Source organism: Phoca vitulina, unplaced genomic scaffold (assembly GCF_004348235.1).
Source record: "Phoca vitulina isolate PV1807 unplaced genomic scaffold, GSC_HSeal_1.0 scaffold7, whole genome shotgun sequence".
Classification (NCBI taxonomy): domain Eukaryota; kingdom Metazoa; phylum Chordata; class Mammalia; order Carnivora; family Phocidae; genus Phoca; species Phoca vitulina.
Window position 1 is genome coordinate 44,563,068 of NW_022589710.1, and position 17,263 is coordinate 44,580,330.

The following is a 17,263-nucleotide window of genomic DNA, read 5'->3' on the forward strand; positions in this document are numbered from 1 at the left end:
AATACATGAATCAGCTCACTCTCTTTAAAACTTTCATCAAATTGGGGCACCTGGGTGTCTCAGTTGGTTAAGGTCATGATCTCAGGGTTGTGAGACTGAGTCCCATGTACGGTTCCCCACTCAGCAGGAAGTCTGCTTGAGATTCTCTCCCTCTCCCCTCTGCTCATTTTCTCTCTCTAAAATAAATAAATAAATCTTAAAAAAAAAAAAATAAAGGGGCGCCTGGGTAGCTCAGTCAGTTGGGCATCTGCCTTCGGCTCGGGTCATGATCCTGGCGTCCTGGGATTGAGCCCTGCATCGGGCTCCCTGCTCAGTGGGGAGTCTGCTTCTCCCTCTCACTGTGCCCCTCCCCCTGCTTGTGCACTCTCTCTGTCTCTCTGATTTGCTCTCTCTCTCTAATGAATAAATAAAATCTTTAGAAAAATAAAATAAAACTTTCATCAATTTTCCACTGTTCATAACAGAAGGTACAAACTCAAAGACCTACATACTTACTGGGGCCAAGCAGGAAATAGAAGTCAGTAAAGGTGTAAACCCACAAGAAGTGGTGGGGACTATGGCAAGCTAGAGAGGACACAGGCCATCTGAACGGGCAGTTGCTCGCTGCTGCCACAAACTGCCACCATGATGAACTACAGGCCCCGTATTGACAGGTCTTCTGGTTTTTTCAAGATAAGCTGAAAGCACAGATTTCTGTGTGGAATCTGGTTTTCAAACAGTGACAACTAATTCCACTTAAAAATTTTACAAGACCAGTGCTCTAACCACTGAGCTATGGAGCCTCCACTTAAAAATTTTAAAAAACCCAAAAGCCACTGTGCAGGCCTGGCAAAACACTATGGGTCAAATCCAGCCTTCAAGTTACAAGTTGGCGTCTCTGCTCTGTAGGATAAAAAACTCCCTGCCTCACATTTGAAGTCCTTCACTGTGAATTCCCAGGCTACCTTACCAAAGTTTTTTGCCCACTACTTTCATACAAGAACCCTCTCCTCTAGTCTAGCAATTCTCAAACTTTAGGATGTATCAGAACCACCTGGAGGACTTGTTAAAACATAGGTTGGTGGGCCTCACTGCCAGCATCCTGATTCAGCAGGTCTCCAGTGGGGCCTGAGAATCTCCATTTCTAGTTTGTAACAAGTTCCCAGGTGATGCTGATGCCACTGGTCCATGGACCACACTTTGGGAACTACTGCTCTAGTTACAAATTTCCTTGTCTCAAACACACACTGAATTTTGCTCACATGATTCTACCTTTCCAGAAAGTCTTCCCTCTTCCTTTCAGCCCACCTTCTGTAAACTTTCTCTATAAGAGCCTTTCATGTCCCCAAATTCCTGCAGCACTTACGCCATCTTCCCTTTATCCATCACTGCTTGGTGTTTTTTATTAACTGTTAGTACCTCGGTGCCAATGAAGTTGTGTATTCTCACAGATCAATGCTCAGGTCAGTACCTCATATACCTGACTATAAGCCACTTGAAGGCTGGTACTCCTCAAGCTGTCAGGTAGCATGGTATACAGTTGGTACTCACTAAACTTTTTTTTTTAAAGATGTATTTATTTATTTTAGAGAGAGAGAGAGAACGAATGAGCAAGAGAGGGGGGCAGAGGGAGAAGGAGAGAAGCAGACAGTGGGGAGCCAGATGTGGGGCTCAATCTTACGACCCTGAGATCATAGCCTGAACCAAAATCAAAAGTCAGACACTTAACTGACTGAGCCAGCCAGGTGCCCCCTCACTAAACATTTCTTAAATGAACATCTGCCAGATCCATGAAATCAAAGTGCAGATAAGTGGGACTGAAATTTGCATGTGTAATTTTTCTTAGAGAACTTGTAGTCCTGTGTAATGGCTTTGTCAGAATAGACAACTAATAAAAATGGAATACTTTGCAAATAAATTGCCAGTAGTAATAATTATCTTATTTTGTATAAAAATAAAACAGTCGGGGTGCCTGGGTGGCTCAATTGTTAAGCATCTGCCTTCGGCTCAGGTCATGATCCCGGGGTCCTGGGATCAAGCCCTGCATCAGGCTCCCTGCTCAGCGGAAAGCTGCTTCTCCCTCTCCCACTCCCCCTGCTTGTGTTCCTTCTCTCTATGTCTCTGTCTCTGTCAAATAAGTAAAATCTTAAAAAAAAAAAGTCAATGTTAAAAAAAAAACAACAACAATCCTAGTTTTAAAATTGATAACAGTAAACCCTTGATCTCCAGGATTTCTTATCCCTTGCAGGGATGTGACCTAGTCAATATCACAATACCTATTTAATAGAATTCTGTATTTGTACCACGGGCAATAAAAAAGTAAGATGTAAGTAACTGACTCCCCATGATATTTGAAAATACGAATCAGTCCCTTCAGATACAGTTTGGATAATACATTTATGCATGATTCTAAATGCTTTATGAAAACCAAATCAAAAGCTCTCCACCTACTCTCTTCCATCTATAGAGTTCCATCTGCTATCAGGTGATTTCAAGGGTGATTTATGAGTAGAAACTTTGAGTCTCCAGGCGAAACAAGAATAAAGCCACAGATGACTTTACAGAGTAGACCCAACTTGGGAACTACTAGAAGAGAAAATCAGAAATACTATATATTTTGAAAAATAAAACAAAACAAAACAAAACCAGGAAATACTATATATTTTTATACGTAGTCCTAAGTTGTTTGGCTTTTTGAACAACTCTACACTTCATATTACAATCAACAGGACAAGAGAAAAGTCATCATTTGATAAGGACAGAGAATCCAATTCAGAAAGAAAACACCAACAAAACCCACCCAGAAGCATATGAAGTACATTTAGAGCTTTATGCTAGCACAGATGTTACCTTCTATCAGGCTCCTTGTCCTACCTACCAGGACCATAATGATCTTGTCTGCATGAGGATTCAGCCAAGACACTCCCACATTTCTATGTTGACCGGGAACTATGCAAACTGTGGAAAAAACAATTGTAAAGCCAAGTCAACAAAACACTAACTGGTTTATTCCAAGTTTTAAAAGCATTAGCATTCTAGGGGCACCTGGGTGGCTCAGTCGTTAAGCGTCTGCCTTGGGCTCAGGTCATGATCCCAGGGTCCTGGGATTGAGCCCCGCGTCGGGCTCCCTGCTCTGCGGGAAGCCGGCTTCTCCCTCTCCCACTCCCCCTGCTTGTGTTCCCTCTCTTGCTCTCTCTCTCTCTCTGTCAAATAAATAAATAAATAAATCTTTAAAAAAAAAAGGCATTAGCATTCTAAAAAATAAAACAAAGCATATTTATTCAGCAAGATAATCCTGAAACTTCACAGTAAACCTACCTACCAGAAATTATGGAAGGAAATGTTACCAGATGAATTGCTAAATAGCAACTGCCTACTTTACTATCTGTATCATCAGATGTTTCTTACTAACAGATGACTGAATAATATCCAGTTCTTTGGCAGAGAATGTGGAGGTTCAGAAGACTGCAAATTCTAGAACCACCTCTACTATAGTATAAATATGGGTATTTCTCTTAGCCATAGTCATATCACAGCAGTTTTAACTACAAACTTATGGTAAATAAAAATGTTGTATGATTAAAAAAAACTATAAAGTATATGTAATTTAAAGTATTATGCGTATATTAAGAAATAATCTTGTTACAATCAAATTTTCATGTTTATAAATGAGTCTATAGGCCTGTGTTCAAACAAGGAAAGTCTTGAACTGACCTTCATATTATACAATAACCAATTTTTAGAATTCCAAATATTCAGCCTATATAGAAGATGCCCTAACCTCTCTTTTCTGCAAGTTATCAATAGGACGCACTTTCAGAACCTCAGACAAAAATTAATCCTAACTTTATGGATATTATCAGAGGAAATTCCTTCAGTGTATGGACCCACCAGAGTGTGACATACAAATAGAGGGAAAATTTGCACCAGAAATGCAGTAAGCCACCAGAGGGTAGGGGTTGGAGGGTTGGGCAAAACAGGTGAAGGGGAATAGGAGATGCAGGCTTCTAGCTGTGTAATTGATGTGGGAAACAAAGGCAAAATAAAAAAATTAAATTTCCTTACTATTTAAAGCCCATTGACAAGTCCTTGGAACAGGCAGAGTGACATTCCTCTAGGAACTCAGCTGCCTTGATGTTAGTACTTTGGTAAGAGCAAAAGGCAACCTTAGCCCAACACCCCCGGGATCCTCTGGTCTACTTTAATATATAAAAATTCCTCTGGAAACTTTTTATCTCTACTTCCCCACCAAGATATATGTTGGCAATCATCCCCCAAGCATATGGCCCACTGATATACATCTGAAGGGTCTCATGACTAAGGGTTTACTAGACAGTAATAAATGACCTTTTCCTAATAATTGCTAGCCCCCTCAAGCTCCTGGAAACCTTGCTTCCAAAATTCCTTAGAGACTTAAGCTATCCCTAACCCCCTCCCAACTTGAAAGTATATAATTGGCCACACCTCACAACCCCAGGGCAGCTTTTTCTGGCCACAGGTCCTGTCCCATGCTTTAATTAAACCACCTTTTTGCACCGAGGATGTCTCAAGAATTCTTTCTTGGCCGTCGGCTCTTAACCCCAACATTTCCCTAAATCAGGATGAATAAATCATTGGAATAAAAGGGACTTACGGAGTAAGTTAATGCATAGAAAATACAATGATACTGTAATAGCATTTTACAGGTAGCTACACTTGTGGTGAGCATAGCAGAACCTATAGAGAAGGTGAATCACTATGTTGTACAATTGAAACTAATATAACACTGTGAATCAACTCTACTCAAAAAAAAGGGGGGGTAAGCTAAAATCATGCTAACACACGCTGTGTCTAAACAGATTTTCAGCGCTCATTAACAAATCAGCATGTTCCCTCTAGCCACAGAATTCATAAACAGAAGCTACACAACTGGAGGGAAAAAAAAAAAAGGAAGGGGACATCAGGACAAAGACCTCGAGAAATGGAGAGGGAAGATGTACAAAGTTTTTAAAGAAACATTAAATTCAGGGGCGCTTGGGTGGCCCAGTCGTTAAGCATCTGCCTTCAGCTCAGGTCATGAACCCAGGGTCCTGGGATCAAGCCCCGCATCGGGCTCCCTGCTCCGCGGGAGGCCTGCTTCTCCCTCTCCCACTCCCCCTGCTTGTGTTCCCTCTCTGTCTCTGTCAAATAAATAAAATCTTAAAAAAAAAAAAAAAAAACCTTAAATTCAATTTGAAATGTAGGATAACGCATAGCAGAGCTTCAGTCACAAGTTTCCTAGGCACTGTCTTGGCACCCTGAATTCCCGATCGTCCTCAATGACTAACTCTCACAGAATAAAGGCATAATCACAGAGCTCCTCCTCTGAAAAAGAACACCACTTTTGAATACCCCTTTTCACAAATGTGCTCAGGAAAAAAAACAAAACAAAAAACAAAACACCAAAAGGCCGAAGTTCCAACTGTATGCAACTTGCACAAAAAGGGGCTGCGGACGAGACAGGTATCAATAAATGGGAATCCGGGGCCGTTTTGGGCGGGCAGCGTCGGACACACGGAACAGAACGGGGCCGAGGGCCTGACCCCAGAGCTCTCTCCTCGTGGCCCTGCCGCCTTTCCCACCCCAGGTGACAACACTTTCTCCTCGTCGGAGCCTCTCCGACCCCAGCTGACAGGACTTTTCTCGGACGCCCTCACGCGCTCCCCAAACGAGGCTGCCAGCCTCACCGCCAACCACCGCCCTCGGAAAAGTCCTCCACGGCCTCATCAAAAAGTGTTGAGCCTGGCAAGTCCGTTGAATGCTTCATCCCTTACAGAATTAGCCAGAGTTAGAAGCTAGGAGAGGGAGAATGAAACCAAAAGAGTCAGGGCAGCTTCGGGAAAGGACGAGGCGGAGCACGGCGGCCTCGGCCACGCTGGCTGCGGCGTGAGGCCAAGGGGTGGACGCGATGGCAAGGAGGGGGAAACGCTGCAAAGCCGGCGCGGGGTGGCGCACCGACGCCCGCGGCGGGGCGGACGGAACCCCAGGGAAGCAAGCCTCCTGAGGCTTGGGCGCACCGACCGTCGCGCCGCCGGAAACGCCCGGCCTGCAGGACGCCGCGCCGCCGCCCCGTGCGGGCCCGTTTCGAACCCGCGCCCGCCAGCCTGCCCAGCCGCGTCCCCGCTGCCGGCACACTCACCGCGCGCGCGCGCCGCTCCGGCGCGGCCGCCCGCCGCCCTCAGCCCTGGGAGCGCTCTCTGCCCCGCCCCCGTGCCCGGCCCGCGGACCGAGCCCCTTGCGGCGGCGGCGTCGGGGCTACGTCACGGGCGCGTGCGCTCTGCGGCGCACGGGCAACGGCCGGGACGGAACGTTACCCGCTGGGCGTGCTGGTTTCCTTAGAAACGGAGCCGGGCCGGGGAGGCGGTGGAGAAACGTCGGCTACAGTGGGGCCCCTGGTGAAGCCAGGATGCCGTCTAAGGGAAAGGACAAAAAGAAAGGCAAGAGTAAAGGCAAAGACAAAGACAAGAAGTAAGGAGAAGCCACGCTGGGGTCCCCTCTCCCCGGGCCTACCCTCTGGGGATTCGGGGCTGGGAACCGGCGGGACGCTGGGGCTGGCCGGCTGGCTAAGTGCCCTCCTCTTGCTCTCCTGGATTCTGAAAAGGACAGCCTCATTGTTCAAAAATTCCCAAAATGCATGCGAACCGTACTGCTCCAACCTAAACAACGGAGTGTGAGTTTTGGGACCCTGAATAATTTAGACACAGCCCCTGCCTATGTGTAATGCATTAACGATGGAGGCAGATAAGTTCCCAAAGAATAAAATACAGGACCAAATGAAATAGGGGCTAGTGAAAAAACCAAAGAACTGGGAATGAGGAGGAAGAGTTAGTTCTGACACTAGAAGTGAAGATCAGAAGGTCAGGATAACATTTCTTGGTATACTGAAGGTCCTCTAGACCAGCGCTGTCCAATAGGGTAGTGACCAGCCATGTGTGGCTCTTAAAATTTAAAAATCAGATCTTCTGTTGTATTAGCCACATTTCATATGTTCAGTAGGCACATGTGGCTACTGGTGACTGTATTGGACAGCCTAGGTATAGTACATTAACATCACCACAGAAAGTTCTGTTGGACAGTACTGCTCCAGACCGGTGGTTCTCAACTCGGGGCGATTTTGGCTCCCGGGGGACATTTGGCACTATCTAGAGACATTTTTGGTTCTCATCGGGGGATGTGTGCTACTGGCATCTAGTGGGTGGAGACCAAGGATACTGTTAAACGTCCTGCAATGCACAGGACACCCCCCACCTGCTCTCCAAACAAAGAATTATTTGGGTCAGGATATAAGTAGTGCCAGGGTTGGAAATCCCTGCTCAAGACTACAAGCTTCTCTGGAGTAGGCACTAAGCATTATTCTCCATATCTCCAGCAACTAGCAGAGACCCTGGAACATGGTGGATGCTTATTATTTGTTAAATAAACAAATTAAGGTGTCCGTGTATGCTTCAACTTGAATCTTCTCTTTTTTCAATGGGAACTATGCTCTGGGTTTCTTTCTCCTCCCGCCCCCGCCCCCCACCTGAGAGATCTCTGTGGTGTGGTTGAGCATATCTTGAACATCTAGAGAATCTCTGGGTGATTGAAGAAGTAGTTCGTTGGGCCTTTTGAAGGATTCCTTTTGGTTCAAAGGAAAACGTAAAAGATTTGAACGAATTGGTAATTGTTCACGTTTCCCCAAGCTGGTCAGAACCCCTAAAGTAGGCATTGCTGTAGCACTAACCCTTTGCATGGAGTTGCTGCTAGATTGCCACTAAATCTATTGGGTGACTCTAGTGGTTTGTTGGAATCATACATGGTGTCCAGCATCAATCACTATATATGGGACCAAAAGGGAATCCCCCAAACTTGTAAAGTTTATAAAGTAACTTGTTTAAGAGAGTAATACATGCTCAGTACAGAAGGTTTAGGAAACATGGAAGTCAAAGTAGAAAACAAAAATCACCTGTAATCCCATCATCCAAATGTAACTACTACTATCATTTGGGGATTTTCTTTTTCTTCTTTATAAAATGATAGCCCAGGGTACATATTTATTTGTAGCTCCCCCCCCCATGTATTAATATAAGTATTCTTCTGCAGTGTAACTTTTTTCTTTCTTTTTTACATAATTGCATAAACACTTTTTAGAAAAGATTTTATTTATTTGAGAAGGAGAGAGAGGGGCAGAGGGAGAGGGAGAGAGAGAATCCTTGAGCAGACTCCCCACTGAGCACAGAGCCCTGACGCAGGGCTGAATCCCAGGACCCTGAGATGATGGCCTGAGCCAAAGTGAGATCATGAGCTGAGCTGAGGTTAGACACTTAACCAACTGAGCCGCCCAGGTGCCCCAGTCTTGCACTTTTTAAAAGTGCCAAGGGCTTGTCACATTCTTGGAACTCACTAGCATAAGTTTTCTATTTTTGACTGTGCACCTACAGTACATTTATCAACAAGGAGGAACACTGAGGGTAACAGACCTTGTATTCCTTGGATTTTCCATGACTCATAGTTTGAGAAATGCTGCTTTGTTTTTCAGTCAGTATTAGTGGTTGTTTTATGAGAAATCCTAGCTGCCATCAACTGTTCTGAGCAGCTTAGACCTGATACCTTCAGGGAGTAATTGGATGATTATAGCAAGGCAGCCTGTCACTACTGCCTAAATCATGCTGGAAAGGAAGGTCAAAGCTATAACAGGCTAGAGGGTTGGAGGTGGGGCTGGCCTTAATTTGAAGAGAACAGAAGGGAAAGGGATGGAGAACCAGGAGTTGGTGGGGATGGAGGGTGATAGTACAGAAAGATCCACACATATCTATGTGTGAAAATATTTAGAGTTCAAATGTAGGTAAAGTCTTACTTATTATCTAAATATTTATGCATCCAGTGCCTACCACATATAAGGGGCATTGTTTTGTTAATCTTCATACAATAAATCTTTATTTTGTTGTTTGTTTGTTTTTTAAAGATTTTTAATTATTTAACAGAGAGAGAGAGCATAAGTAGGCAGAGTGGCAGACAGAGGGAGAGGGAGAAGCAGGCTCTCCGCCGAGCAGGGAGCCCGATGCGGGGCTCGATCCCAGGATCCTGGGATTATGACCTGAGCCGAAGGCAGGCGCTTAACCGACTGAGCCACCCAGGCGCCCCTAAATCTTTATTTTGAAAAACTCTACTTTTATCACTTTAATCTTTGAAGCCATGCTTTATTATTATTATTTTAAATTTTTCTTTTTACTTCTGTATAAATGATTATGGTTCGTTTCTCAGCTGTCCTTGAAGCCTGGTGCATTGTGGCACCAGCTAATAAAGTATTTAACATACTTGTCCTTGTGACTTGATCTTTTGTCCAAGGTCTAGCCAGAAAGCCCCCCCCCCAAAAAACAACCTAAAACAAAACCAAAACTGGGGTTGGAGTATGTGGAAGATTACAGAATGATGGACTTACAGTTATACTACGAATGTATTATCATGCAGAAGGGGAACTAAGGTAATGGATATGCAGGAGTGAGAACCAAGGTCTAAAACTGAGTGGGTAGGAATAGAAATGACAGTTTCAAATACGAGAAAAAGAGGTAAATGAAAAGATGTGAAAAATTTATGAAATGAATTTGACTTGTGCCTTTCCTCTTTGTTTTTCCAGTCCTTTAGAGTTATGCTCCAAAGCTCCCCTCTTCTGAGAAGAGTCACCCACTTAACTCCCTTATCATAAATATGTATTTATTAACTCATTCATCCAACAATATTTGCTCATATGTGCCAGGCAATGCCAACCAAAACAAATAGTAGTAAAGAGAAAGGTATAATTCTAATATAGTAGAGAAATAGTTATATGTTGTCAATGTCCTCTTCCCATGCAGGAAGATAATAAAAGCTGATGAATCTACAGTGGACAGAGCCAAGGCCAATGCCTCCCTTTGGGAGGCCAGGCTGGAAGTCACAGAACTCTCTAGGATTGAGTATCGTGATACTTCCCGGAGACTGGCAAAAAGTAATGAGGACTTAAAGAAACAGCAGTATAAAATGGAGAAAGATACAATGTCTGTATTAAGTTACCTGAAGAAGCAGGATCAGGAGAAAGATAATATGGTAGGTAGGTAGAAACCCTCCCGAGTCTCAATAACTACCTCTGTCATACTTGAAGCAGGACGTTATTGCTGAATGGCTTTACTGTTAGAATTGGCTCTTTTATTTTCAGCCCTTGTCCCATTGTTTTCTTGTCTGAAACAGAGATTGATGGTCATATGGGAACATTATGGTCCATTTTATTTTAAGAAGAGCATAGTATATGACCTGTCTGTTTTTTTCAAGATTTATTTATTTGAGGCAGGGAGAGAGGGAGTGTTCACACAAGCAGTGGGGGAAGGGCAGAGGGATAAGGAGAGAAAATCTCAAGCAGACTCCCCGGTGAGTGCAGAGCCTAGACACAGGGCTCCATCTCACAACCCCAAGATCATGACCTGAGCCAAAATCAAGTGTTCTGACGCTCAACTGACTGAGCCACCCAGGTGCCCCTGACCTATATGTTTTTTGATATTGATAAATACTTTTAATGATTTATAAAGCAATTCACTGATAATCCATGATCACATGATTATGAACCCAGCAAGTTGAATCTCCTTTTTTTGGCTAGTTGAGTCTTGAATTTATCTTTCTGTGCCCTATTTAAGTGTTGAGAGTGAAACTATTATTTTAGTTCTGGAAGAAAAAGGGAAGGGAACTAATATTTTGGAGACCATATTTTGTACCAAGCACTATGCTAGGTACTTTATACCTCTCTTGTCTCATTAAGGACTTTTAATAACCCCATGTAGCTACAATATGTCATTCCCATTTTATAGATAATTGACTCTCAAAAAGGACAGATACTAACTTACACTATACCTGTGTGACCCAAAGTCACACAGCTAGTGGGTGTTAAAGTGGAATTTAGGTGCAACTCCAAATTCTTCTCTTTCCCATCTGCCTCTATGAGCTGCATGAATATTACTTATATATTTGTTTATTGTCTCTTTTCCTGATTAGAATGAAACCTCACAGAAGTAAAGAATTTGAGGGCTTTTTTAAAAAAGATTTTATTTATTTATTTGACAGAGGAAGAGAGAGCACAAGCAGGAGGAGCGGGAGAGGGAGAAGCAGGCTCCCCACTGAGCAGGGAGCCCTATGTAGGACTCGATCCCAGGACCTGGGTATCATGACCTGAGCCGAAAGCAGCCACTTAACCAACTGAGCCACCCAGGCATCCTGGGGCTTTTTTTTATTGTTGTTCAGTGCTACCTCTCCAGCACCTGGTACAGGCATAACACAGAAGGCGCTCATTAAAATATTTTTGCATTCATGAATGAATGGCTTGTGAGTGTACTGATACTTTGAAAAAGTTAATCAAAACTAACTTCAAGATAATAGTGAAAGCATATTACAGAAATCAGGCAACTGAACATTTGTCTTGATTTTGTGAATTTTATTAAAGTAAATTTTTATACATTACTGTTATTTTTTTTACCTTCTTTCCTAGGCAACTTCCATTTTAAAAATTACTCTTTCAGGGGCGTTTGGGTTGCTTAGATGGTTAAGCATCTGCCTTTGGCTCGGGTCATCATCCCGGGGTCCTGGGATCAAGCCCCGTGTCGGGCTCCCTGCTTACCTGGGAGCCTGCTTCTCCCTCTCCCTCTGCCATTCCCTCCGCTTGTGCTCTCTGGCTCTATCTCTCCGTCAAATAAATAAAATCTTTTTAAAAAATTGTTCTTTCAATAGTAGGCATTATTAAAATTGTCTTCTATAAAGTATTATTCTAAGGTAAGCTTTTAGGTCAAGTAATTTTCCAAATTCATCACATAGAAGCTTTGTGGCCTGCATTAGCTGATTGCTGTTGGTTTATCAGTGTCACTTGTATTTCCTGATTTTCATCTGCCTTCGTGTATCAGAGGTCAGCATCTGGCTATGGCAAATAACACAATTTTCTCATAATCGCAGATGCCCATTGAAACCAAAGAGACTATCTTGGAAGGAAGAAGTAAAATAGATTAAATATATCCTGTTTAATGAGCTCTCCTATAGTTTTGTTACTCATTCTGCTATATCCTAGAAATGTGTCATTAAAGCTTTATTTAAACTGTTTATAGTCTTATATCATGTTAATTATAGAATTATTAGAAATGAAATGTGTTTTAGAAATATATCGAACAAAATTGGTGTTTTTGCATTTAAGGCTTTGTTCAATCACAAAATAAATCTCATATTTCACACCTGACCTATATGACTTAGAACTGTCACAATTTATATCATAAAATTTTTAGGTTTTCCTTAAACTAGTCTAATTACGACAGTATTTCACTTATGTATCCTCTGATTCTATAACCATGTCAAGGAGTTGTTAGTTTAAAAAGCTACTCAGGGGGCGCCTGGGTGGCTTAGTCAGTTAAGCGTCTGCCTTCGGCTCTGGTCATGATTTCAGGGTCCTGGGATCGAGTCCCACATCGGGCTCTCTGCTCAGCAGGGAGCCAGCTTCCCCCCTCTCTCTGCCTGCCTCTCTGCCTACTTGTGATCTCTCTCTCTCTCTATCAAATAAATAAATAAAATCTTTAAGAAAAAAAAAGCTACTCAGGTTTCCTACTAAAACATACTAGCAACCTTGGACAAATGATTAATTCTAAGACCGGAGCAGGGAAAGTAAAAGATGAGCCTGGAATGTCTGTGCAAGAAAGTAAGTAAGAAAATTAAAAGGCAGGGTAACTGGCTGGCTCAGTTGGTGGATCATGTGACTCTTAATCTCAGGGTTGTGAGTTCGAGCCCCCACGTTGGGTGTAAAGATTACTTAAAAATAAAATCTTGAAAAAAAAAATTAAAGGGCACAGGTACTAGCTTGAAGGGGCTCCCACTGGTCAAATCTGAAACAATCAAAATAAATGATGACAGTAAAGGATTATAATCCATTGAATAAAATAAGTCCATGAGTGCATATTGCTAATAAAACATACATTAATAAATAAGGGAGAAGGGAAAGCTTTTCCTTTCAGTAGAATGTAGTAAATTATTAAATCTCCAGAGAATGGGAGAGTTAGGTACTGGCACAAAAACAGGCACATAGATCAACGGAACAGAATAGAGAGCCTAGCAATGGACCCTCAACTCTATGGTCAACCAATCTTCGACAAAACAGGAAAGAATATCCAATGGAAGAAAGACAATCTCTTCAACAAATGGTGTTGGGAAAATTGGACAGCCACATGCAGAAGAATGAAACTGGACCATTTTCTTATACCATACACAGAAAAATAGACTCAAAATTTATGAAAGCCCTAAATGTGAGACAGGAATCCATCAAAATCCTTGAGGAGAACACAGGCAGCAACCTCTTCGACCTTGGCCAGCAACTTCTTGCTAGGCACGTCACCAAAGGCAAGGGAAACAAAGGCAAAATGAACTATTGGGACTTCATCAAGATAAAAAGCTTTTGCCCAGCAAAGGAAACAGTCAATAAAACTAAAAGACAACCGACAGAATGTGAGAAGATATTTGCAAATGTCATATCAGATAAGGGGCTAGTATCCAAAATCTATAAAGAACTTACCGAACTCAACACCCAAAGAACAAATAATCCAATCGAGAAATGGGCAGAAGACATGAACAGACATTTCTGCAAAGAAGACATACAAATGGCCAACAGACACATGAAAAAATGCTCAACAACACTTGGCATCAGGGGAATGCAAATCAAAACCACAATGAGATACCACCTCACACCAGTCAGAATGGCTGAAATTAACAAGTCAGGAAACGACAAATGTTGGCGAGGTTGCAGAGAAGGGGGAACCCTCCTACATTGTTGGTGGGAATGCAAGCTGGTGCAGTCACTCTGGAAAACAGGAGATTCCTAAAAAGGTGAAAATAGAGCTACCCTACGACCTAGCAGTTGCACTACTGGGTATTTACCCCAAAGATACAAATGTAGTGATCTGAAGAGGCACCTGCATCCCAATGTTTACAACAGCAATGTCCACAATAGCCAAACTATGGAAAGAGCCCAAATATCCATTGATAGATGAATGGATAAAGAAGATGTGGCATATATATACAATGGAATATTACAGAGCCATAAAAAAAGAAATCTTGCCATTTGCAACAATGTGGATGAAACTAGAAGGTATTATGCTAAGCAAAATAAGTCAATCAGAGAAAGACAATTATCATATGATCTCACTGATATGTGGAATTTAAGAAACAAGGCAGAGGATCATAGGGGGAGAGGAAAAAATGAAACAAGATGAAACCAGAGAGGGAGACTAAACTGTAAGAGACTCTTAATCTTAGGAAACAAACTGAAGGTTGCTGGAGGGGAGGGGGATTGGGGGATGGAGTGGCTAGGAGATGGACATTGGGGAGGGTACGTGTTGTGGTGAGCACTGGGTGTTATGTAAGGCTGATGAATCACAGACCTGTACCCCTGAAACAAATACTACATTATATGTTAATTAAATGAATTTAAATAAAATTTTTTAAAGATTTTATTTATTCATAAGAGACAGAGAGAGAGAGGCAGAGGGAGAAACAGGCTCCCCGCTGAGCAGGGAGCCCGATGTGGGACTCGATCCCAGGACCCTGGGATCATGACCTGAGCTGAAGGCAGACGCTTAACCATCTGAGCCACCCAGGCACCCTTAAATTTTTAAAAAAAGAATGGGGGAGTTAAAAAAGTCACCATTCAGCATCACGGCAATAATTGATTTCATTAAGACTCTTCAGTGGATGCTAAAACTAGTGGTAAAAGTTTGATGAGCAGAAGGTGTTTGCATAGTCTCAAAATATCTTTCCATAAATTACTTAATAATTACAAAAGGAAAAATTGCAATTTTTTTTTAAAAGATTTTATTTATTTATTTGACAGAGACAGAGATAGCGAGAGCAGGAACACAAGCAGGGGGAGTGGGAGAGAGAGAAACAGGCTTCCTGCTGGGCAGGGAGCCCGATGTGGGACTCGATCCCAGGACCCTGGGATCATGACCTGAGCCGAAGGCAGACGCCTAACGACTGAGCCACCCAGGCGCCCCAAAATTGCAATTTTTAACTGGAGAAACCTGGCAGACATAGTCTTAACCAACTGATGAAAATTAACATCAATTACTCATGATGTAATGCACTGAAAAGTATACATCATCACTTAGACAGTATATGCCTGCCAAAAATGCATAATCTGAATCTGCTCATGCAGAGGCATCAGACAACTCCAACCCTGGCTGCTACTCTTTAAAACTGTTGAGACCCTAAAAGACAAAGACTGAGAAACTGTTCGAGATTAAAGGAGACTAGGATACATGACAACTAAATGCATAATCAAGGATTATATCCTAGACCAGAAAAAGAAAAGTTGCAATAAAGAACACTACTGGGACAATTGGTGGCAAAATTTGAATATGGACTATAGATGAAATAATAGTCTTATATCAATGTTAAATTTTCTGATTTTGATTACTGTGCTTCTAAAAGAATGTCCTTTTTCTTAGGAAATACCTTCTGAAATATTTAGGGGTAAAGAGGCATGATGTCTTAAACTTATTCTCACATGGTCCAGAAAAGAATGTATATCATTTATATATTCATATTTTAGATAGATCTATCTATGCATACATAGGGAAAGCAAATGGGGCAAAATTGGATGAAAAGTATATGAGACCTCTTTGTACTCTTCTTGAAACTTTTTTTCAAAAATGTTACCCAGATAAGAGAAATTGCAAATCAAAACTACAGTGAGATATTACTTTATGCCTATTAAGATGGCTACTACTGTCAGAAAAATAGAAAATAACAAGCACTGGTGAGGATGCAGAGAAATTGAGCCCTTGCACACTGTTGGTGGGAGTGTAAAATGGTGCAGCCATTATGGAAAACAGTATGTAGATTCCTCAAAAAATTAAAAATAGAATTACCACATGATCCAGCAATCCACTTGTGGGGAAATTTCCAAAAGAATTTAAAGCAAGATCTTGAAGAGATATTTGTGCACCCATGTTCATTGAAATATTATTCACAGTCAAGAGGTGGAAGCAACCCAAATGTCCATCCACAGAAGAATGGATAAAGAAAATGTGGTAGGGCGCCTGGGTGGCTCAGTTGGTTAAGCGACTGCCTTCGGCTCAGGTCATGATCCCGGGACCCGGAATTGAGTCCCGCACCGGGCTCCCTGCTCGGCAGGGAGTCTGCTTCTCCCTCTGACCCTACCCCCTCTTGTGATCTCTCTCTACCTCTCTCTCTCAAATAAATAAAATAAAATCTTTTTTTTTTTTTTAAAGATTTTATTTATTTATTTGACAGAGAGAGACACAGCGAGAGAGAGAACACAAGCAGGGGGAGTGGGAGAGGGAGAAGCAGGCTTCCTGCCGAGCAGGGAGCCCGATGCGGGGCTCGATCCCAGGACCCTGGGATCATGACCTGAGCCGAAGGCAGACGCTTAACGACTGAGCCACCCAGGCGCCCCTAAAATAAAATCTTAAAAGAAAAAAAAATGTGGTAAATACATACAAGAGAATATAATGCAGACTTTAAAGAGAAGGAAATCCTGTTACATGCTACACATGGATGAACCTCAAGGGCATTATGCTAAGTGAAATAAGCCAGTCACAAAAGGACAAATACTGTATGTTTCTACTTATATGAAGTATCTGACACAGTCAAAATCATAGAAATGGAAAGCAGAAAGGTGGTTGTCAAGGGCTGGGGAGTAGGTAGAAGAAATTAGTGTTTCATGAGTATAGAGTTTCAGTTTTGCAAGATGAAAAAGTTATAGAGATCTGTTGTACAACAATGTGAATATATGTAACACAGCTGAACTGTGTACTTAAAAATGGTTCAGATGGTAAATATAATGTGTTTTTTACCACACACAAAAAATAGTTACCCAGGCAACTCTGATGATAGCCAGGTTTTAGAACTGGCAATAGCAGGTTAAGGGCATGGAATATGCCCACCTTACTCTACCTCTCCAACACTATAGGTTTCAATATCATGCAAAAACTAGGCTACTTAAAAAAGGTAAGTTACAGGGCAATTTCTTTACCTTCCTGACTCCGTATTTCCAACTTCTACAGATTGAAAAACTGAAACAGCAATTGAATGAAACAAAGGAAAAAGCCCAAGAGGAGAAGGAAAAATTGGTGAGTATCTAGGTACACTAATACTTTTACGTACAGGGTGGTCAGGTTTCTGGCAAGCTCAGATATTTAAGACACAATAAGAGTAAGTGAATAGGTCCTCCGAGTAGCTCAGTGACCTTAAAGCTCACACACTTGATTGTACAGAAGCT

General features: G+C 42.2%; 2 protein-coding genes across 11 annotated transcripts in view; one reads left to right on the forward strand and one right to left on the reverse strand.

Moving 5' to 3' along the window:
- Positions 1-6,201, reverse strand: part of ENTPD5 (ectonucleoside triphosphate diphosphohydrolase 5 (inactive)) — a 39,166-nt gene extending 32,965 nt beyond the window's left edge. For 2 of the 9 annotated variants that reach the window (XM_032405549.1, XM_032405550.1), the window contains exons 1-2: positions 6,137-6,201; positions 2,858-2,937 (exon numbers count right to left, since the gene is read on the reverse strand). Coding sequence is in view for 1 of the 9 variants with exons in the window: in XM_032405544.1 (XP_032261435.1) it covers positions 2,858-2,866 (9 nt within the window). In the remaining 8 variants the exon portion in view is untranslated. Of the gene's footprint in view, positions 1-2,430; positions 2,566-2,829; positions 2,938-5,684; positions 5,815-6,136 lie in introns of those variants that run through there. The other 7 variants (XM_032405546.1, XM_032405547.1, XM_032405554.1 and 4 more) reach the window with 6 other exon arrangements.
- Positions 6,202-6,262: 61 nt separating this feature from the next.
- Positions 6,263-17,263, forward strand: part of BBOF1 (basal body orientation factor 1) — a 39,440-nt gene continuing 28,439 nt past the window's right edge. For both annotated transcript variants that reach the window (XM_032405559.1, XM_032405558.1), the window contains exons 1-3: positions 6,263-6,465; positions 9,828-10,056; positions 17,049-17,114. In XM_032405559.1, coding sequence (XP_032261450.1) covers positions 6,404-6,465; positions 9,828-10,056; positions 17,049-17,114 — 357 coding nt within the window. In that variant the 5' untranslated portion in view covers positions 6,263-6,403. The remainder of the gene's footprint in view (positions 6,466-9,827; positions 10,057-17,048; positions 17,115-17,263) is intronic.